The sequence below is a fragment of the Pieris rapae genome, chromosome Z, assembly GCF_905147795.1.
Source record: "Pieris rapae chromosome Z, ilPieRapa1.1, whole genome shotgun sequence".
Classification (NCBI taxonomy): Eukaryota; Metazoa; Arthropoda; class Insecta; order Lepidoptera; family Pieridae; genus Pieris; species Pieris rapae.
This window is the reverse complement of record NC_059534.1, coordinates 1,215,196-1,239,299: the sequence shown is the minus strand read 5'-3', so window position 1 is coordinate 1,239,299 and position 24,104 is coordinate 1,215,196. Positions and strand designations below refer to the sequence as shown.

General features: G+C 34.0%; 1 protein-coding gene and 1 long non-coding RNA gene across 2 annotated transcripts; both read left to right on the top strand.

Moving 5' to 3' along the window:
* The first annotated feature begins 539 nt into the window (after positions 1 to 539).
* Positions 540 to 19,884, top strand: LOC110993389 (steroidogenic acute regulatory protein-like). Its single transcript, XM_045634082.1, has 12 exons — positions 540 to 694; positions 2,740 to 2,815; positions 3,378 to 3,526; positions 4,446 to 4,604; positions 5,009 to 5,062; positions 6,077 to 6,215; positions 6,846 to 6,997; positions 16,939 to 17,094; positions 17,549 to 17,653; positions 18,034 to 18,239; positions 18,649 to 18,758; positions 18,839 to 19,884. Exons 2-12 carry the CDS (start codon positions 2,740 to 2,742, stop codon positions 18,946 to 18,948), a joined length of 1,416 nt encoding a protein of 471 aa, XP_045490038.1. The 5' UTR covers positions 540 to 694; the 3' UTR covers positions 18,949 to 19,884.
* On the top strand, positions 12,393 to 15,197 carry LOC110993390. Its single transcript, XR_002600183.2, has 2 exons — positions 12,393 to 12,522; positions 15,111 to 15,197. It is a non-coding gene; the product is annotated as an uncharacterized LOC110993390 (long non-coding RNA).
* Positions 19,885 to 24,104: the final 4,220 nt, after the last annotated feature.

The following is a 24,104-nucleotide window of genomic DNA, read 5'->3' as shown; positions in this document are numbered from 1 at the left end:
AGAAAAACAATGGACATCAATTGTTAAAAAAAATATCTGGTATCGTTATGAAGCTTGTGAATACTAGTCATATAGACATACATAACACAAATACGAGTTATTCAAATTAATATACGTAATAATATGTGTAAATCAGCGACTGCTCATACCACGGGCCCAAGAGAAATAGTCGTGTGTGTAGGAACTAGGAAGTCGACAACTTTATTTGAATGAAAATGACATTTCCTGTTTCTGTAACGCTAGAATTGTCTACAGGTTCAGTTTAGCTAATTAATACTAGAGTTCTTTAATACAAATTCAAGTACTCAATTAATTAATTAAAAATCTACCAATTATATTAGCTAAGTAATAAATTAAAGAATTACATTTTATAAACACATATTTTATTATTGTGTGATTAATAATTGTGTAACTGACAGTTGACATACAAAATGTGTCAATTGTCACAGCTCATATTAGTGATAGTTGATAGGTCAATAGAGTAAAGAATTGGTCTATTTCTAAAATAATTCTATTGTGTTGAACAAGTGTTTTTACATAAATTTGTAACAATATTTATAAATAAAGTTTCGGTGCTTATTTATAATCAACAGAATTGTTATAATTTAAGTGAAACGAGATGTCCTAATCGTTATTAAACCCACCTAACGCATTTAAATATAAAAGTGATGTGAGAAACTGTACACAAGACAAGGTAATTTGATAGATTTATATATTCATATTTAATTTATAATTCAGTGAATATAAATGACTCATTATTTATACAGAGGACACTAGTTGTTAACGAGGACACTTAATGTAACGATAAGAATTAGCCAAAACAAATTATTTGTAACTTTAATCTCAGTTTGAGTGATAACAATTGTTTATATACTTACATTTTTAAAAGGTTCGTTAAGGTCGCCCAGTGAAATATTTGCGGACATACACTTAAGTACCCGATATTTTACATTTGAAGGTTAATAGTTGTTTTTGTTTGTTAAGCATTGAGACCATTGTTCATCAATGGTCTCATATATTTTGTAACAACCAACTATAGTTCTTAACTGCAATTATATAGTTTAAAAAAAGCCTAATATTACAAATTAAATTTTGTTCATTTATTTAATATAGTTTACCACATACTACTACATAGTAGATAGTACTAAATGTATGGTATATGTTACAAATTCTTTTATCTAAAATGTATAAAAATTTTCTAAATATAAATGTTCCAAAAAAATATGATTACAATTAAAATATATACCAGAATTTTTTGTTGCGCACAAAGAAAAAGCTATTACAATCACAAAGAGTTTGAAAGAGAGATGCCTGAACTATTATTTTGGTTTTTACAGAAGGAATTTAGAAAATTGACCTGAATTTAAGATATGGAAATGAGAAAAGATCAACAATTTTAATATCCTGTAAGAGGACTCTGCTCTGTTATTGATTATTTAGTGATTTATACATAAAAGTAACAGCGGCTAAAGATCTCCGATAAAGTAATATCATATTAAATTCCTTAATTTATTTAAAAATCCTGTGTTAATGAAAGCTAGGCGTAAAAGATTTTTGAATGTTTTCAACATGTTGTAAATAGATCACATATTGTAATCAAGTCAAGTCAAGTTATTTATTCCAAAAAGATAACCTAAAATGGCAGTTGAACATTAAATAAGATATTAAGATGATTCTAGTTGCCCCTTCCAAAAGGTAGTTTCTTGTGGAGAAGAATGGCCAAGAAACTCAACACTTACTATTTCCAAATAGGTTTTACAATATTTTGTATGCTTAAATACAATATACTCCTAGAATAAAAGTACTATACTGAAATAGGCACAAAGTATCAGTTATTTTTATTTAATTGAAGCAAAATTTAGTATTCTTAGTAGACATGTTCTTCGCACATTAATGGATTCCATATAATACTGCTATATACAACATGGTCAAAATGGTCAACATTGTTTAAAAAAAGTTTTCATTAGTATTGTTTCTAACTGGCCAGTTCTAAACATTTTCATTGTCAGAGGTACAGTAACAGTGACCTACTTGTTGTTTTGTGTAATGCAACTTCAAATCAAATCATACTGGCTTATCAAAAACACAAACACGCAATACTGGTTGTTGCTTATCTGGCCGAAGCCACATAAAAAATATTTGTAGAGGTCTATTTAATGAGGTGTGTGAGTAAAATTTGCAATATTATCATCTTTAAACAATTCAGGACATTAAATATACATATCAGAATGAGCCTAGTAGCCAATTATGATGGCTGATGGATTTGTGTGTATATTAAGTTTGTAATGTAAAGAGAAATAAAGTTCTTTAAAAATGATTTGTAAATTTATCACTAATAAATCAATTAATATAAAAAAATAAACCAGTGTTGCTACCTTATGAGTTCTGGGCCTCAGAATTTGTATCTGTGTATATACAGTGCAAGAAGAGAAGTTGGCCTAGTGGTTTGATCCCCGGCTGTGCACCAATGGAGTTTCTTTCTATGTGCGCATTTAACATTTGCTCGAACGGTGAAGGAAAACATCGTGAGGAAATCGACATGTCTTAGACCCGAAAAGTCGACGACGTGTGTCAGCAAAAACGTTATTATGCGGGGAGGGGGGGACTGAATTATGCGTTATTGTTAATATTATTGCAAGGCCCACGTTTCATCTGTGTAAATGGGGAATATAAGAGTCTTCACGATGTCTTTCTGCCTGATTGCACATAATATACTAAATCGGTTTCATTTAATTCCAGATGGCTGATTATCACATCCGCGAGGCAGCGGAGTCGCTGCTTGGAAGCGTATCCCAAAGACCGTACAGAAGTTTGGGTATGTCATGCAAATAATATCCACTCGCCATTTGAAGAATGTTGGTTCATGTTTCCATTTGTTTGTTTTTCAAAAAAAAAATTTATTGGTCAAATTTTTTTTTTATTACTTACTTCTGGGCGTCCTCTCAGGTTTTGTCTGCTATACGAATAAGTTTTTAATCAGAGACATATTATCCTTTTATTCAAGAAAATTGTACAAGTTATTTAAACTCCGACGAAGCACTTGCGAGCCTTCTGGCAATGTAAGTGTCCATGGCTGGTAGGTATTTCCCAACGCATACGACCTCGGGTCCTTAAAAGAGCGTACTAATTCTTTAAAGGCCGACAACGCACCTGCTAGCTCTGGAATTTATAGGTTTAATGATATCACTTAACATCGGTGAGCCTACTGTCCGTTTGGTTGCTGTATGTAGAAAAATGTAGCTGTCAAACTATTTTTTTTCGTACGAAGTTCGACATATTTGACAGTGATCCAGACGAGATTTGTTTCCATATCAAAGGTTAGAGTAGTTAAAGAGAAAACAGAGATTCTCCTTCTCTCACTCTTAAAATATTTTCAGCTCAATCGCAGTCAGTGAATCTCTTGTCCGAGGACTTGGTTGCGGGTCACAGACCTCAGGGCAGAATGTCCAGTATTCGAAGATTTTTTTGTCTGTTTGTCACGTTCGACCTCCTCTTTACAAGTCTGATGTGGCTTATATGTGTTGTGGTATGTATCTGCTATTTTATTAACAGTCTGCTATTTACAAGGCCTCTTTAAACACGAACCAACGCAAAAAAATCAAAGTATACTATTTTATATATTACTATAAAAAAGCATACTTTGAAAATTTTCAAAGTATACTTTTTTTGTTAAATACTATGTTTTTAATAGATAGAATAGTCTCAAAGATATCAGTTTTTTTACAAATTGTGCTATTTCTTTATGGCTGTTATTTTTTATCAAAGAATTAAACCTTGTTTTCATATAAATAATTATTATAACTTTTCAACATGCAATGCCATCTAGTACATGTAGTAAACAAAATTAAAAAAGAACATATATTGTTATTATTAAACATAAAAATACCAAACAATATTTATAATAGAACCGATATCATAATAGTATCATTATCTGTGCTTGAAATTACTAATGACTATTAAATTGTTTATATTCTGTGTCTATATTACCAAAAATCATCAACAAATAAATAGACTTTGTTGTTTATAGTAATTAGTTTGTATGTCGCCAGTCTGTGGTATGGCGCCAAAACTGTCATTAAATAAAATAAAGCTGTCTTCGGGTCGGTAATGTTTTAAATTTAATAATTATGATCACATAACGAATTATTACATACGAAACTAATGTTCGAATATGATATAAACATATATGAATCTATGATTTTCGAAAATCACAAACCAAAGACTTTACATAATTTATTTTTATTAAGTCCGATGAAATGTCATATGTCACATGACAGTGTTAACATAAAGTTGTCAATAACGCGCCAAAACACATGCCTATGATGATGTGAATCGGGAATCATAGGGATAATAGGAGATATTAAGTGAAATGTCTGTTACATTACATTTAATACAAGACATTATTAGAAAATAATTATTATGTAATACTTTATTTTCATTTTCAGATGCGGGGCGAAACATTAATACAGATATTTACGAGAGAGATTATACATTATGACATCAAAGTGTCGTTATTCGATATAGTACTTGTTGCAATAATAAGATTTTTATTATTAATATTATTCTACGCCATATTATATATTAATAATTGGAGTGTGATAGCGGTGAGTGATTTTTTTGATACTTCGACATATAAGCTGACTGTTTTCATGTCTTTAATTTAGTGTGTGGGTATCAGTAATTTTTATGATTTTTTCCAAAAAGTTTTATTATAAACCTAACTGTATTATATGGAAATCTATATATTAATTTCTCTTCCCTAGTCGTAACAAAGATAGTATTAGTTCAGATTGTGCAGAAAAATAATATACATAGTGGGAATAATGTTTTTCACCAAGGTCGTAATATTTACGCAAAGGTCGTAATAAATTATTACCTTCTAGACATTTGTCAAAATTACCGTCGTAATGTGCGGTAATTATGTTCAGTGTAACAATCGTAATAGTTTCTCATCAAATTAGATAATTTACAAAAGGTTTCAAATTACAATTAAACTTGTTTTTTTCAGCTCACGACGAGCGGAACGTGTGCCTTTTTGATCGCCAAAGTGTTCGTGTTTGATGTAAGTATCACATAAAAGTGTTTTAATGTCCAGGAATAACTTTATTTCTCACAAGAATTGCATATCAATCAATCGTATCACCTCGACGTCCACCGTTCCACAACTGCGCGTTTTTCTTGGCAGTTTTTGCCGCGCACCACCACTTTGTGGAACCAGCTGCCCACTGAAGTATTTCCGAACCAATTCGACTTAGGCTCCTTCAAGAAACGAGCGTACCAATGTTTAAAAGGCCGGCAACGCACTCGCGAGCCCTCTAGCATTGAGAGTGTCCATGGGCGGCGGTATCACTTAACATCAGGTGAGCCTCCTGCCAGATTGCCCCCTGTTCTATAAAAAAAAAAAATTATCAAGAAATGTTGATTCTTATATGTCACGTGACAGAAAACGGCCACAGACAGTCGAATTATTGCTTGCCTGTCGATACTTTCTTGGAGCTACAAAATACTGTATACAACTGGCTCAGTTCGGAAAATCACCACCAATTTATCATCAAGAAAAATATCCACTATCTCCGCCCAATTACGTTTTCAAGTTTATTTTTATAATAGGGACCTTCCATATCCCAAATTGTTGGTACAAAATGATCGTTCTCCATTTTCGTTAACGTGCGTATACTTTACGAATGCGCGCGTTCGACTGTACAACAAAATGGCTGCTCATGTATATTGCACGCGCGGCAAACGCCTGCGCATCGCGGTTGATCACCACCCCTCGCAAGACTTTTAGTAGATAGGAAGCCAACCCGTCTTGATTCCAATTACACCCACAATCCCCAAGACAAATATGTTTATGTATTTATACAAAAAAACACAATCATTACATTTGTTTATGTGTTTACACGCATTTTGCGTCATCAACTGCCATGCCATCTTTTCTAGCATTCGTATGAAATCCTTTATTTAAATAGTCGTTAATTAAATACGAACTTTGAAACTTGTTTAGTTAATCTATCAAGGATTGATAAGGACAATCGTTCCCATGTTTCTTATCTTTGACTCCAAATTCTGCTTCCAGTGGCCCAATGCGGCTCAACCAGTGTACCAGGTGTTCCTGATCTTGGCTTCGTTCACGTTGTCCTGGGGCGAGGCCTGGTTCCTGGACTTCAGGGTGTTGCCACAGGAGTTGCAGGCGAAGCAGATCCTCGAAGCCATCGGTAAGAAATTTAAATGTTAAGACTGATTCCAAAGAGTTATATCATTTTGACTTGACCAAAGCCTTTGATTAAGTATACCATGCTTATGGAGTTAAATTATTTCATCTAAAGGTTTCCTATGCCCCATCCTAGCCTTTCTAGAATTCTCATGCTTATGTAACAATTGTAGGTGTATATTTAATATTTAAAACTTAAATGAATTGCTAACGAAGCGCAGTTGAAATAAAATTCCATTCCAAACATGTTTAATAAGTTTTCGAATAAACAATCAAATTGCCCCCATGTGGGGCGTGGGGTTTTAGTTAGTTCAAACACTGGTCTACACCAAGGACCATATCTATCGACCGCTTCGATATATATGGTGAAGTCAAAGATTTGACGTTCATAAGTGTACATTAAGTTACCTAAATGAATAAAATTACTTTGATATGCGGTCCTTGGTGTATTTAGATCTCTTAAGACGAAATTGCCTAAAGAATTGGACCTAAGAATCAGCCAGACCCCAGTGCCCCTAATCCTGGGCTGGAGTCAGATAAATCCAGTGGTTGGCTTGCTGGCAAGTGACATTCATCCCTAATCGAACCCAGGCCTTGAAATGGTCAAACGTAATGTAAAGGTTATAAATTCTAGTGACTCATGGAGCGACAGAACGCACCCCACTTTTACCTGGTGCGTCCACGCATGGTGGCTCCACGGTGAACTGGTTCTCGCCCGTGGAGACACCGGAGTCCAGCCCGAGACCAAGGATGCCTGGGGAACAGGTCATCTTGACGCAAGATCAGGTATGTCCAATTCTAGAGTATACGAAAAGAAAACTAATCATTTTCTAGTATCGAGCTCAACTATAATGACGTCACAGTGCTGTAAACAAAGATAGAGAGAGGGAGAGAGATCTCGAATTAGATGACAGTTCCCTTTCTGTACAAACTTTTGGTTTTTGAAGATTTTCTGTTCTGTTTGTGTCAAGATATGAGCCTGATGGATTGACAAATCGAGAAACGGATACAGAAATTTGAGGCCCTGATCTGAAATGGTTGTAGCACTTATGTTTTATTTATAACTAGTGACCCGCCCCAGCTTCGCACGGGTGCAAGATGAAAAGCAGGTTTTTATTATGTATTGTTATTTCCGTCGCTGGAAAGCTCCATGAAATGTAATTATTTACGACATCACATTAGAAACCTCAAAAATAGTACTTCTCCACTATTTAATGGATGTTATTATATATATAAACCTTCCTCTTGAATCACTCTATCTATTAAAAAAAATCCGCATCAAAATCCGTTGCGTAGTTTCAAAGATTTAAGCATACAAAGGGACATAGGGACAGAGAAAGTGACTTTGTTTTATACTATGTAGTGATTTATTCTAGATATATTTTTTTTATTATTATTCATATCTTTGCGAATATAAGTAGTCTCGCAGCTTTTTAAGTCGTCGAGTAGTTTCTGGTATACCTACCCAGGTTAGCTGTTCTGCTAGGATTGGGGTGCTTTTGAAGTTTTAGTTAGTACTAATAATTAAAAATAATTTAATTAAATATTAAAAGCTATGAGTGATTTGTGGACAAACATACACGTGCGTCCAATAAAATCAAATTTCAACGATCTACTTACTAACTGACTTAAAAGCCTTTATATGACGTTAATTTCTTGTCGAAAGCTTCAATCCGGTATAAATGTTTTCTATAAATGTCTAAAAGCTGTGTTAATAAAGATAATACTACGATATAATGGAACATTACCCGTACCGTACCGAACAGTACCCAAGTGGCATACAGAATCCTAACTATTAAATAAAAATAGGGGTTAATTGTAGAGGGGTGAAAATTAAGGGCTGTATGTATTATATGTTGTATCATAAAAAAATAAAAACAAAAAATTTCGTCAAAAATATAAAAAAACAATTTTTGAGGTGGACGCCCCATACTTTTAGGAGTATGCAAGATAGTAACCGATTCTCAGACCTATTATAAACATTTGATAAAAATTAAATTAATAACTAACATTGTGACTATAATGGTATGACTAAAATCAAAAAATGGATTGAGGTAGGTTATTGGGTTTGAGCGTAAATCACTTTCAGGGCGCTAGTTGAACGGCGCTTTAGCTAAATAGCTAGGCTGTTAATTAAACACCTAATTAACTAGTTAGCTGAGACTTATATATGCCCAACGAGGAATACTTCGATAGCAGGTTTAACGTGTGATGTCATCGTCAGGCACAGATGCATGTATTAAACGATAATTTATTTTTATGAAGATTATAATTGTTATTATTTAATTTAATACTTTTCGACTCGATCATACAATTGGTCTATGAAAAAAACTAAATTAAAAATGTCCTCCTACCGGTGAGGAAACCCTAGACCCTTGGAAGGCTGATCACCTACTTGCCTATTCAGATACAAGAATCTCTAAGACCTTGCAGCAAGTTTGTTTGACGCTCAGGACGTAGCATGTGGCCAGACCAAATATAGTACAGACTCCATGTTTTATCTTTGCGTAGAACACAAGTAGAGACACTTGCCTATTCACGCCCAAACCCAATATCCTATCTCAATTCATTTTTGACCATCTCAGATAGACATCTTAATCCAAATGTTGTAAAAAGTGTGCCAATAATCAATAGACAGATTATTATAGCCATCTGTCGATTTAAGATATCCGTGGTAGGTTTGTATGAAAATGACATTTCAAATGTGCCAATACCCTATCTTATTTTTTTTAATGTCGCCAAAAATGCATTGTCTTCGTAGGGTTTGATTATTGGGATGCAGATAGGAGATCCATCGACTAACGGTCTGACAATCAACAATCTTGGATTATCTTCCATCTGAGATTGTGGATACATTATTGGGTTCCAGCGTAAGACGCCTAAAAGTATATGTCGAAGAAATGGGAGAGTACGATAGAGAGGAAGGGCCATCGTAGCATGAAGCAAATAGCTATGGAGCGAGAATAGGGAGCTTAAATGAGAAAGATTAAGAGAGAGAGAGAGTAAGGGAGATTGAGAAAAAACACGCTATTGATTCATGTTTTTGTATATAGATGGCATTTCTGTCGCAGAACGTCTTGTGAGATTTTTAATTTATTTACAGCATCATTAGCACATTAACAGTGTGAATATAGATATACAAATACATGGAGTGATCATATACTAGTACATGATCATCTATTGGGGCTTTTACCTTAGTAATAAGTACATGTGTACTTTGTACGTACATACTTTTATATTGAATTCACGAGACGCATGGCTTACATCGCTAACGATTAGTAGAATTATTCTTTAAAACAAATCCGATAAGAAATTTGTGAAATCAATTATAATTATCTAATTAGACTTCAAGGTAAGATTTAATCTAATTAATCTAGACTTAGGCTGATACTCAGAGAGGTTTAATAACAAATTATTAATGTCATTAAAAGGTAATTAACTAATTTGAATATCGATGTATTAATTGCAATAACGATAGGCCATCTCCAAGCCTTGAATGCCTACAGTAAGAATCTGTTAAAGAAAACACTTTTAAACGGATTGAAGCTATGTATTATTATAATTATTTTATATAATTTTAAAATTTCCGACGTTTCGCGTGCTTTACAGCGTGCGTTGTCATGGTTACTGAAGACAAAGGGGTGTTGAATGTCAAAAAGTATCACAGCTGTAGAAAAAGTTATGTTATCTGTATTTATTTAACTCCGGGGAAACTTGTAGAGCACGCGAAACGTCAGAAAAATTAAAAATTATTTAAAATAATTATAAGTTTATAATAATACATAGCTTCAATCCGTTTAAAAGTGTTTTCTTTAAATGTGTAAAAGTTATGTTAATTAAAGACATTACTGCTGTCAGACAGTGACAGCTGTCTGACAGTCTGTCTTTAATTTGCCACATTTCTTTTAGTGCTGAATGAATCAGATTTATCTTTATAACTTGGGTGGAGAGACAGACATTAATGGTCACGGTTTGGGCATCTTAAAAACTGAAAAATATGTCGCGGTGATAAAAAAAAACAAAACTACTAAATAAATAAAAAAAAACGCGTGGTTCATGCTAGCTTCGCCGGCCACATGAAGCCACTACACAAGTCATTATAGTGACAGGCGCTTCTGTCCTAAAAAATAGAACTACATCCTATTGAAAACTACCTGAATAGCTAAGAAATGAAGCTAGTTAAAGAGCGCACTAATTGTTAAAAGGCCGTCATCGCACTCGCCAGCCTTCTGGCTCAGAGAGTCCATGGGCGGCGGTATCACTTAACATCAGGTGAGCCTCCCCCTATTAAAAAAAAATAGTTTTTTTTAGACGAAGCCAGAATTACTAGCTTACTGACACTAGCTTGCTATTCTAGCTTGAGAAACTAGGCTTGTGTAACTCGAGCATTGAGGTGGAGGTACGAGTTCATCAAAGTCTTCCATCATCAGGTACCTAAAGGGTATCTTAAATGTTTAACGACGTTTCTAGGTACTTGTTGATTGATTGCAGTCAATTGGAGTTCAATTGGTCAATTGATGTTGTAGTAGCCTAGCTCTAATCCCTAAGGTTAAAGGTTCACACGGAGGAAAACGTCGTAAGATATGCCTTGGATCAGGCAAAGGCTGATCATCTGCTTGTCTCGTGAAGCAGGTGCATAAGAGGAGAAACCTAAGTTGTAGGACTTTTTCATTCGTAGATAGTTGTGGCGTCTATGACTGACAAACTTCAAATTGCTATTATTAATACTTTTTTTACGCACGAAGTATTGCGTAATAATTCTTAACGGATGCAAATATGTATGTACAATTTAAAAATGTTATAAAAACCTAGTAATTGCACAGTCCGTTTCATAAGGCATTTTATTTTGCGAACTAGCAAACTCCCTCAAAGGCCGGCAAATACACTAATAATGGGTGTCTATGGGCTGCGATTACTGCCCTTTTTGGGCGCCCGCAGGCTCGTTTGCCCGGTGCCCCACAAAAAAAAGAAATTGAAATATTCCGCATAGACGTTCTATATTTAAAATTATATATTTTTTTAATATTATCTAAAATTGATTTTAAAACTTGAGAAAGACGAATTTTGAATTAAGAATATTACGCTTTGAACTCTTGTACACTTCGACATCGTTCGATATTTAAAATTAGGAATTCAATATAATTTCACATCGGTTTTAGAATACGTCAGTCTGACCATTCTGTTTGAAATTTAAATTAGGAATACTTATTCCTATTTTGCATCCTACCAAGTAACTACGCTCTCGTTCGATATTTAAAATTAGGTTCTTTTTTAATATTATGTAGTTGAAATTGGTTTTAGAACACGAAGATAATGATATATTCTGTTCGAATTTTGAATTAGGAATATTCTTTGAATCGTAGTACATTTCGACATCGTTCGATATTTAAAATGTTACAGTTAATATTTACCATTTATAGTATAATCAAATACTTATATCCGTTTTCAATTTAAATTAAGAATTGTTAAACATTGGCCTTTTAAATAATTATTAAACGAAAGGCTTTCTCTAGACAAGTCCATATTTCTCCTTCGCCATATCCAATATCTCTTGTCTTTTAGTACAATCAGCCTACTTGTCCAGTGACCCTCCTTTCGGTTAGATTAATACCGAAATGTTGCCGAAATAAAAAAAATCATACGTCGTATCACCTTTTTTAGGCCGGTTAAAATAAACGACGTAGGAACTGAGTTACCATGTTTTTACATTGCGTTTTTGTCTGGATTCGAACGAGCTCAAGGTTAACCATAAAGGATTGCATTAAAAACAACATACCTAAATACTTAATTAATTCTTTTGTCATAATATGTAATTGCCATGATCACTGTTATTACAGTAGAAAATGCTGTAACAAAAACGGTATAAATTACATAACTTAAAACGTTAACATTTACATACAGTTGTGTACTGTAACGAGAAACGGTAAAGTTATAACGACTGCCTTAATTACTAATAATAATTGACTTGCGACTGTTCTGTTTCCTTACCTTTGTATGTGGCTATACGCTCTGCGTGAAGCTAAAAAATAAAAAAAAAACAATTAACTCCCCCAGTCTACTGTTATAAACGGTAAAAATCCAAATTTAAAATCAAACAGGATTTGCCTGCCAAGCCAAGATTGACTCTGAAACTTATCTCAATTAATTTAACATGAAATTCGACTGTATTTTTACGGATTTTACTGTAGCGCTTTGTAATCATACAATATCGTGGCAATAAACAAAGGAAGTGATCAGTCGCGTGTGAGTAAGCGTCAATAACGCTGTCCGTTCGGAATTTGTAAATTTTGCAGTGGCCATTTTGTTTTAACGTTGGTTTGACATTCAATTTGTGTTTGTGTTGGTTTTGAACTTAAATCTTCGATTTTTTATTGAAATCGATTTGAATTTGGAACACTTGAATTATAATTGTTGTTCGATATTTGAATTAGGAATCATCATTTTAATCTTAGTGCAGTTTACTTCAACTATCGTTTCGATATTTAAAATAAAGAATTATTTTTGTCAATTTATTCGATTCGTTATATTTTGATTGATTTTAGAACACGAGGACAGACTGTTCGAATTTTTTTTTGCAACACGCTTAATTAAATCCTACTTTGAGATCGTTCGATATTTAAATAAAATAATATTTTTCATTTATATAATTTTCTACTAACCGAATGTTTCGTTTCATAAATTTGAATTGAGAACTGTTTAAATGCTCCCCATTTTAATTATCACAGACTACAGTGGACTTTAAAAGTTGCGACACATCGTTGTTCGACTTTTAAAATTTTGATTTATTATTCACTTAAGTTATGGCCAATATAAAATCAATTAACGTTATAAAGAACTAATTAACGTAAAATGCGCTTTAAAACAACGGAATAGAGACCTTTTTGAAAATGTTACAGTTTTGTTTTGTAATAGGGCATTCCATGTTCAAATTTAAAAAAATGTTCAAAAGCAGGTAGATTTAGATTAATCGCAACAGATTTTAGGCTCATTTCGTTGACATATTGAAACTCACTACGGAAATAAGTATCGTAATAACCTTGACTATACGTCATAATTCATACTCTGATAGACGTTCATTAAATATTCTTAGCGCTAATTAATACGGGAAACGTAGAACTCTTTAAAAATCCGGTTAAACTTAAACAACGAATGCGGTTATAATTCTATCTATCGAAATCTATATGTTCGTGGTGTTAAGTGATTCAACATTTTTGGAATATAAAAAATATTTGAATAAATATCGACCTTCGCTTTGAACCTTAGAGTTCAAGGCTTCAGTCAAAGGAGTTTGTTGATAACCTTTATTTCTCATTTCTATTGACTGGTTCTTGGAGCAAGACCTGGAGACTTCAGCGTGTGACCCATGCTTAAAGTCGGAGAATCCCGGCTGTACTCCAATGGACTCTAACGCGCCTTTAACACTCGCTTGTCAAAGTCAATATTTATTTATCGGTAACAACAATGTAAAAAAAAAAATTAAAACAAAAATTATTTTAATAAGTTATTGGTCTTAAATATACATCCTTATCCCTTTTAAGTTCTCGAACCTGTTAAGGATGCACACTCTTTCCTATATGTTGATACTTAACAAAGGTGCAAGTACTTAAATAGGTAATCAAATAAATAACATATTTTAAAAACCCAAAATCTAACAAAAGTTTATATTAAATCGTAATAATTACAAAAGTAGGGTAGATAAACAATGTACACTTATGAACGTAAAAAAAAAATACGAATTAAATTCTAATTTTACATTTACTGCCAGTTTTCAAATCAGGGTTGTAGAACGGAAGAGAAAGGAAATAAAACCTTCGTCACGCTTTTTAATCGTCAAGTATTTGTTTTACACAATGTTTGCAAGGAGCTTATCTTGTTATCTTAAGTAATTAATAACAAAGATGGTCGTCTATCAGTAGAAGGCATGGTTAAATAGGAGCACGCACTTACATTCTCGTGGTAACAACACAAATACATAGTCGAAATTACTAATCACCGCATACACGAATTCAAGTACGACCAGTCACCACAAGTAGCACCACTATCATGAGTAAAGGAAAGCATCATGAAAACCCACCAGTCGACTTGTAAGGCACAGAAGGCTCATCACCTACTTGCCTATTATGAAACAGTTCTATATGGGTTTTCAATTGCTTTGATCATTTTTATTTCAAAGGTGATGGATCAGCCCTTCTGGGTATTACGATGTTCTCGCTACAGCTTTTTGGGGCAGGCTTTTCATAGTGTTAAACAGCCTTGGTCATCACTGCTCTATTATAGTATATGAATAAAGACAATATATATATATATATATGTATATATGTGTGTGTGTGTCGTTAATGTGATAAGGCCACCCTTTTACGACTGTCATATAACTATCAATTTGACCTTTCTATTTCTATTAGTACAGTAACCCCCATATAACGCGATCGGAACCGTGTTATAGGAAATCGCCTTGTACGAATATTCTTGTAAAACTGATTTATTCAAAAACTAGGAAAAGGAATTAATTAAATTTATTTGTAATTAAATTAGGTACAAAGGTACGCAATACTAATTATGGATTTGAAAAATTATTAGAAATTAGACTACAGAAATATAACTTGAGAAAAATCCGATTTAAATGGGAGGCCGGAGGCGGAAACCGCGTTATAGGAAAACGCGTTATATAGGGAAGTATCGCGTTATATTATTTTTTTTTAGGTGCAGTTTATTTTCTTACATATGGCCACTAAATCGTATTTATCTACTTTCGAAATTTATATAAAATAATCCTTGCAACGATAAGAGACTTAAAAGATAACTGATTACTGCAATTATTATATGTAAACATTGTTTATACTTCATAGATATAGTCTACCTTAGGACATACTAATATATGATTTACTATGTTATCCCATAGAGACTGAATTTCCGGAATTAAAACTGCAATTTCAAATTTCTCTCTCCATTAATACCTTCTTCGAATTTCAAGGAATAAATAAATACTCTTTTTTACTATTTATTTTTATATTTACTCATGAAACTGATACATAGGACCAAGACCAAAGGTTGTAGCCAAAACAACAAAACGGCTTTAGATCCAATCAGGCAAAGGCTGATCACCTACTTGCCCCACGAAACGATAAGAACCCAGACTTAAAAGATCTTTTAGAGATTACGATGGTGATGATGATTACTCTAAAATCCGCTAGCAAAGTATGTCCCGTTGGGCGTGCGCTAGCGTAGTCTAGCATACCCACTGCCATATCCACCAGCTACAGGAGCATCGGTACGTGAGGAACGTCGCCTTTCACCACAACCTGGAGCTCCCTACCATAGCCCAATGGATGAAGTTGGCGTCCACACGCCACTTCGACAAGGCTAACCACCATCCCAACCCATTGGTGCATAAAAGCATCAATTACTACCCCTTCCCGACTAAAAAGGCTCGCAGGAGGCCCCGACACGTACTAACGGATCCAGATGATCCAATCACGATAGCTAATGACAAATTCCAACATAAATAATAGCCAAAATCAGATTAGGGTAAAAATCCTTCATCGGGGAAGCGTAGATCTTTACAGCGTCTTCGCTCACTCCAGTGAGCTTCCGTCCTGCCCTTCAGGCGACTGAACACCCCGCGACGGTCCAAGTCCATGTTCGAGTTCTGCAGGAGAGGTTCTTGTCGTTAGTCATATTGAATTTAGATGCGTCTTAGGGCATGCTTATGATTGTCAAAAACGTTTACAAAATTCTCGAAAGAGCAAAACTACGCCATCTGTCTAAATTACTATTATTAATAAGATTTTCTCTCGTATCTCATGTTATAATATGTTTTATAAAAACAATATATTTAAAGTAAGAATGACTTTTACCTATGAAACTTTACCAAAGATTACTAATGGTACCAAACGTTGTACAGATAATAAACATCGATTTTTCTTAAAGGCCTTGTATGAAATCATTGAATGAAGTCAAACAAGGCGTTTTGAACAAAGAAAACATTGTTTTTCCTCTTCCCTCTTATACAATTCCATATATCGCTTTCACTTTAGTCGTACCGGTGAAGTAATAGATAATACACATAGAAATGGCGTCAATTGACAGTTCGCTAAACGAAAGCGAAGTTCAGAAGCATATTAACGAATTGGAGAATGTTGCTACTGAAGAGGAATTGGAGAAGAAGTTGGAGAAGTGGAATAAATTTGGGTTCAATGTGTCCAGTTGGATGAAATATTTGTTTAACAGTGATTCTGGGGAGAAGTTTAAAGCTGAATGGTTGTCTGTGAGTACAAAAGAAGAATTTGTTCACAGAAAAGAAAGAGATAGAAAGGAAACTGTGTTTTTTTATAGAACAGGGAGCAAACGGGGAGGGCCGTCCACCCATAGACGACGTCAGAAAAGCAGTACGCTCTGTGACGTACACTAATGTCGTATAGATTTTGCAGTACCTGTCGCCGATGGACACTCAATGACATAGGGCTCCCGAGTGCGTTGCCTTTTAACAATTTGTACATTCTGTAAAGGACCCGAATTCGAATTGGTTCGGAAACGCTCAGTGTTGGTACGCCGAGATGATACGTCATCTAATTAAACTCAGCAACTGTCATAATTCTTATTCGATATGTCACTTTGTCAAATGTCAAATTAATGTCAAATCGTCATGATGCTGTTAACAAAAAGAGGAGTGTCCATTGCAGCCCAATTGTATAATTGCAGCATCCTGTATACATGTTATATATTTCCAGATAGACGAATATAAACGCCTCGCGGAGGAGAGCATGCAGGACGCGTGGAAGGTCATCCATGCGCCATCTTGGAAATTGGAGAAAAGGGGGACGCAGAAGGGTGATTTCGTGGAGTCGACTCAGACTGAAAAGTTTGGGAAGGTATATCGATTTACGGTGAGTACATATTCCAATGCATCTTAGATGGATTCACATGTTCTGACAGGTTTTTTGGGGGCAAATAAGCAGCAGATTTACCTGATGTTTAGTGATATTGCCCATGGACACTCACATTGCCAGATGACTTGCAAGTGCGTTGCCGGCCTTTAAAGAATTTATACACTCTTTGAAGGGCCCTAAGTTGAATTGGTTGGGAAATACCAGTCGCATATGGACACTCACATTTCCAGAGGGCTCGAGTACGTTGCCGGACTTTTAAAAGTTTTTACACTCTTTTTTAAATCCTGATTCAACCACGCTTTGAGCGTATTTATGGTATCGACATCAGATGAGGCTCCTGCCCGAGTTGTATCAAAAGGAAGCTGCTAGATACAATAGCCTCCGGAGATCAGTTAAAGCCATTTTCTACTTTTCTTCTTCTCTATAATTTACTCAGAGTTTATATCCACAGGGTATCGTGGACTGTCCAGCAAAATTCCTCTTCAGCGAGTTCAGAGATAATTTAACTAGGCTGCCGGAGTGGAACCCGACTATATTAAAAAGTGAATTGATTAAAGTAAGTGTATTTAGTCTCTAGATCATTTTGGATAGGATCTGCTAACTTAAAGGCCTGTATTCACTTTAATTAGTAATTAGGAGAAAACAAGTGTGGACTGCAACTGATTAGTGCAGGTGATTAGTTGTCTGCGTAGTTACATTTTTTACGAGTGAACTGCGAGCCACACCTATAACTAGCAGCGTGCCTGTCAAAACATGATTGACAGCTATCGACTACTGAATTTACTTCACAGCGCCACTAAACAAGAATTGGACTCTTACACTACACACCTGCACTAATCATCCTCTATTACTAATCACTTGCACTCGCACTAATCAACGTCAATGTAGGCCTTTACGTAATCAAAGGCTTGTCCAAAATCAATATTTTCAAAACAGGAAGTGGGTCCCGGCGTGGACTTGTCGTACCAAGTGACGGCTGGTGGGGGCCGCGGGATTATCGCCCCACGGGACTTCGTCATCCTCCGCCGGACGGCGCCACTAAGTAGTGACGGGAAAGTGACAGATGACACGCCATCTTGTTTTATTAGCAGCGGTGTCAGTGTCACTGTGCCCGGATATCCGCCGCATCGGGATATGGTCAGGTATGGTCATTTCATGAGGCAAGTACGATGTTTCGACGTTCTCGCTACAACGTTTAGGTCAGGCACTCAGATGTGTGTATGATCATTTGTCAATCTCATAGGTGATCAGCCTCCTGGGACTGACACCGTCGGCTTTTTGGACTCTCAATGCCAGTTCCGGCTTTTAAAAAATGACCAGTCTTTTTTCTATCTCTCGAAAAAATTTCGCCCGTTTCAACAATATTATGCAATGTATAATTGATTCAAAATTAATTATTTACTAATTAGACATTCAAATTAATTATTCAACCGTAATCATTAACAAATTAGTTGTTCAATAATAATTATTTAACATATTTTCATTTTAAATCAGTTATTTCTGATTAAATCATTTATGTTTGCATCAAAATCGATATATTGTGTATTTCAGGGGACACAATAAAGTTGGCTGTTGGTTCCTGACCCCCAAATGGGTTCAAACGCCAAATGGCAAAGTGGAACACACAGTCTTCCAGTGGCTAATGTGCTGTGATCTTAAAGGTAATATAATGTATAAAGTCACTATAGATTTTTTATATTATATTATAGATTAAATGTTTAACCAATAATGAATGTTTTAGGTAAAATACCACAATTCGTGCTGGACGCTGCATTTGCTACTGTTATGTTGGATTACATTGTTCATGTGAGAGCATTTGCCGCTAGTTGTAAAGCGAAAGGCATGTTTTGAAGCTCTAACCTCAAGGGTTTTATACGAATTTAAATTTTCAAATTTCCAATTTAAATAAAATACTATCAATTAATGATTTTAAATCATTATTCGATAAACAATTTTAAAATTAGTGCTTCTAATGAATGAACGAATTGAATTTTTGAAATTCAATTCTTTGTTTAACGAAAATGTTATGTAACTGAATGAAGATTTAAAAAAAAACGCAATAATTCAATAATCATTTTGATTTTATTAATGATTAGTTTTAAAATTTACAATTTTAATAAAATTTTAATAAAAATATCATTAAATCTTCATTCAATCAATAATTAATTTTTTGTGGAGTTATTTTAAATCAACGCTAAATGATTTTAAAAAAATACAGTCATTCTTTGTTCAATAAAGGAACAGGTTTTAAAAATGTTACATTTCCTTCGAAAATTAATTAATGATTATTTAAAAAAATAATTGTAGTAAAACTTTGTTCAATTAATAAAACATAATTATAAAATAAAGTAACAACTTTACTTGTAAGTGGACGAATTTTAACGAGACAAATTTAATTGAGATTTTTTGAATGGACGAATTTTAATTCATTTAAAATTACTACATTAGTAATAATACTTATTTTTATAACAAAATAAATATTTTTAACAAATCATTAGTTAACGACTGATTTAAATAAGAGACCTTTTAAATTGTTTATCAGTTTGTATGTATTAAGGCTTCGAAGTGACAAGTGTATGTTTATCCACAAATTTCTCGATAATTAAGAGACTTCTTCATTGGTTCATTAGTTTAATCATTACTTTTTTATTATTTTTTACAATTTCGTGCATTTTTAGTTGATATAAGTGAATATATGTAGACCGTTTTAGAAACCATGTGGACACCTGCGCCTAACCCTGGTAGATGTATGTAAGTTAAGCTTTAATAAAGGAAATTTTATACCGATTTTGTTTTTTTTTTGTTTACCGTCTTCATAGTATTAAACTATGTAGACACAAACGCCTAATCGCTAGAATCGTCTTTTGATGATAAAAATATGTGGACAACCACGCCTAACCACTAGAAATGTTGTTTGATGATAACAATATGTGGACACAATCGCCTAATCGCTAGAATCGTCTTTTGATGTTTAAAATATTTGAACAATCACTCTGAACCGGTGAATCGTGATTCATTAGAACGTCATCTTACATTTAATGAATCACACCCCAATTTTTTCCTCTACCCATACCCAATCCCCAGAGAATTTATTCCCATCAAGAACCTCGGACGGTAAGGATAGAAATTATACCTCCTTTTATTCTTTTCCAAATTTGTATTACAAAAGTTAACGCCTGACACTATTTAATAGGCAAGTTTGTACCTGGACCAAATCCAGAAGGTACTTGAGTAGGGACTAGTTAAATTACCCATAACGATCGAGCACGCATTGATTTTTCATTGATGATTGATTGATTAATGACACTGACATTCATTTATTATATTTTTAATGATTTGATATTGCGGAGCGATGACCGTGACGCGTTAGGAGCGTTACCTAAATAATAATATACATAATGCTAATATGAATCTGTACTCAACAATAATAATTTTAAATGCTAAATTTCTAATAGAGCAATTTTCTCTAGTAAAAGCCTAAAATACAGTTCATAATTTTCGTTCAGCGCCATCTCGTGTAAGAGAAATAACTCAAGTGTGTAAAATGTAGAGTTATTAAATTAATTATTTATGATATAAATAAGCATTGATAGGAAATAACATGAAGCAAGAATAATTTTAAACGCTGAGTTTATTTGTGTTGATTTAATATATAATACTATTACAATAATCCTTAAGTGAAAATAAAAAATACAGGTTTTACAAGTGTCTTTAGATAAGCGCCATCTCGTCAGCTACTATGTAACTAAGTTACCAGTATATAAACTTTACGTGAAGATAATACTATGACGTTTTACGGTAAAATACAACAGCGCTAATGTGACAGACGTAGCACATAATATTAATTAACAAGCAATGCCCCGCGGTTTTTCGCCGTAGACACCGACCTCGTGATAGTGAAAACTCTACTAAGTCGGAATATATATAGTACTTAATATATAAACTCAAAATGTTTTTTGATATCATTTTTTCAGTACCTAAGTACTTTGGTACACAGCCGGGGATCGAACCTACGATCTACGAGACTCACTCGATTTAGCCACTATATTGCTGGAATTTTGCTATGCTACCCCATATTACCATTAAACCTTCCTCAGAGAAATAAAAATATACTGGAATTGATCCAGTCATCGAGTTTTAAGCTTAACATCAAGCTTTCGATCAAGTCTCAAAATCTTATAAAAACTATGAGCTCTATTCAAAAATTATATTATAAATGATTTTCTACTGGTCTTAAGCAAAATGATTATTTCATAGCATTTTTATACCGCTATAATTTTCAACCACTTTTCAGGCGGTTTCTGGACTTATACCAATGTGACAGGACATTCTGATAAATCATTCAAATCGATCCAGCCGTTTAAGAGTAGGACAGTGACATACACACGTAGAGTAGAATTATGTATATGTAAGCTATCTTGTAAGTTAGATAATAATAAATAATAAAAAAAAATATTGTTTCTCAATTTTTTTTTAGATCAAACTACACTGTGCAAATTGGATTGAAATCGGCTTAGTAGTAGGAGTACATAGTGGACAAACAAATTGACGGGTAATTTATATTAAAGTTATATGTAGCTTTTTTATAGGCAGCTTGTAATTTTAAGAAGATGGCGGGATCCGCTCATCAGCCTTCACATGGTGGCGTGTCAAGAAATAAATCAAATATCCTTTTATTTATTTATTTTATTTATGCTTTTTTATTTGACTTAGGGTCCTTCAAGAGCGTACATATTCTTAAAAGGCTGGCAACGCACTCGCGAGCCCTCTGGCATCGAGAGTGTCCATGGGAGGCTGTATCACTTAACATCAGATGAACCTCCTGCCCGTTTGCCCCCTGTTCTTTAAAAATATATTTCTAAAAAGGTTATTTCAAAATATATTTTGACATAGGCCTCTCCCAGCTAAAATAATAATAAAATAAATAAACAAATTACAGCATAGGGACGACGTCGTGGTGTTTGATGATGAAACTCAACAAATCTGAATACTCATCATAATGTACATGTTAAAGTCTTAAGTCTGTCCCCTTAATTTTTTTTTAATTATTTATCATACAAAGAGTCTTTGTGACTATAAGTAGATACGTTAAGTGCTTCTTGACATGTTAGGCGCTCTTCCCAGCGGAGCCTGCCTATTCTTATTTAAACAAAGTTGGGTTGTCCTGGTCAATGTCAATGTCAAATCAAATGTCTCGTCGCTTAAATCGTCGAGCAGATTCTCGTATAGTTAGCTGTCCTGCTAGCTGATTGGGGTGCTTTTGAAGTCTTAGTTTGTACTTATACCCATGTGTGCTACTTGTGGTGACTGGTCATACCTACTTGAATTCGTGTATGCGGTAATATAAATTGTTTCTACTACGTATTTGCGTGTTGTTCCCACAAGTATGTGTGTGCTCCTATTTCAACATGCCTTCTGCTGATAGAGGACAAATCTTTTAATTTATTTTATTATTGTTTATTAAGTTAAGAAACAGAAAAAGTGTAAAAGAAAAAAAAAACTTGTCGATTTAAAAAAATAGCGGAGATTTTATTGCCTGTGCTTCTCTTCCGTTCTGCGCCCTTGATTTGAGGACTGGCAGTCTAAATGAAAAATTAGAAGCATACTTACATAAATAAATGATTTTTGAATTTCACAAAGCTCTCCTTCTCTCGTTCTTATAAATCTACATACATAATAAATAAATTAAGAATATCACATCATCAGCCATAAAAAAACTGATTAAATTCGTCGAACGGCTCTAGGCCACTTTTGCGCAAAAGTAAATTAATATATAGAAAATACTGTTTTCAGCATCAAAATAATCAAATCAATGATTTTCTCGAAATATGTACTGGTTATGTGAAGCCACTTATAAACACTTTAGAAGAATTTAAAAGCATATTATATAAAATTGGCTTAATTTCTGTTACTGCCACCTAAGCTGAAATATTTTTTTCATTGATGCTAAGTGGCGAGAGGATAGAAATAGGTAGAGCATCTTTTAATTGAATGAAAAACAATAAATAAATCAAATACCTACTATTTATTCTGCCAAAATACCGTTTAGTATTCTTCATAGAATTTGCGTTATTTCCTGTTAAAAGAAGTTGGTTTAGTTTAGTTTAAAAATTTAAAGGAACCTGCACATTTATGGCGTGGAAGAACATTTAGACCATGAGTTTTGATAACAATTACAAAATCTGTTCGTATGACTCATGATAATTAATGACATTTGCCTTTTTTTAATGGCTGCTTATTCGGTATTTTACAATTATTCAATCTGAATTTTAAGTTTCTTTGCAAATAGGTATAAACTCTCCCAAAGTTTATAATCTATATACTCACATTTTAGAAGCATCGTTAAAATCTAATCACATTTACGACATTAATTAAATACTAAAAATCGGGCCTAGTACAAATTTCTACAAACCAAATAGGTACAAGTCGATAAAATTGTTATCCTTTCACAATGAACAAAGTAATATATTATGTAGAGACTGTTCGCAGTTTATTCATTTACAAAAAGGACTTTGGTCGCTCATTTCTATCTATTAGGTAAGGAAAGCTGACTGAATGGTTAAATATCAGCGAACATTCAGGTCATAATATTATACACTAAAAATGATGTCCAAATACTAAAATTTGATCATGAATTATTCATATGTTATACCAATTTAGACTTTATTGACAATATACATTCGTAATCTGTCAATCCTCTTATTTTGTTATTATTAAAATCCATAAGCTAGAAAGAGATGGATAGAAAAATGTCGTCTATGGAAGGAGAGCGTTTGAATTTCGAAACACGTCCCGTCCAATGCCATGCCTTTCAGCCACCACTGTTATCATTGGCCGCGCGTCCTCCGTACCAATGTCGGGTAACGCTAAAATCGATATTGCATCGTGCAGTTTTTGTTGGACGGCGAGCGACAGCATCGCTGTTTCTCAACCATGTCGTGTTTGGTGGTAGAGAGGCGTTGTGTTTTCGGCATTCGTGACCGGCCGCCATTACGTATTGAATCATG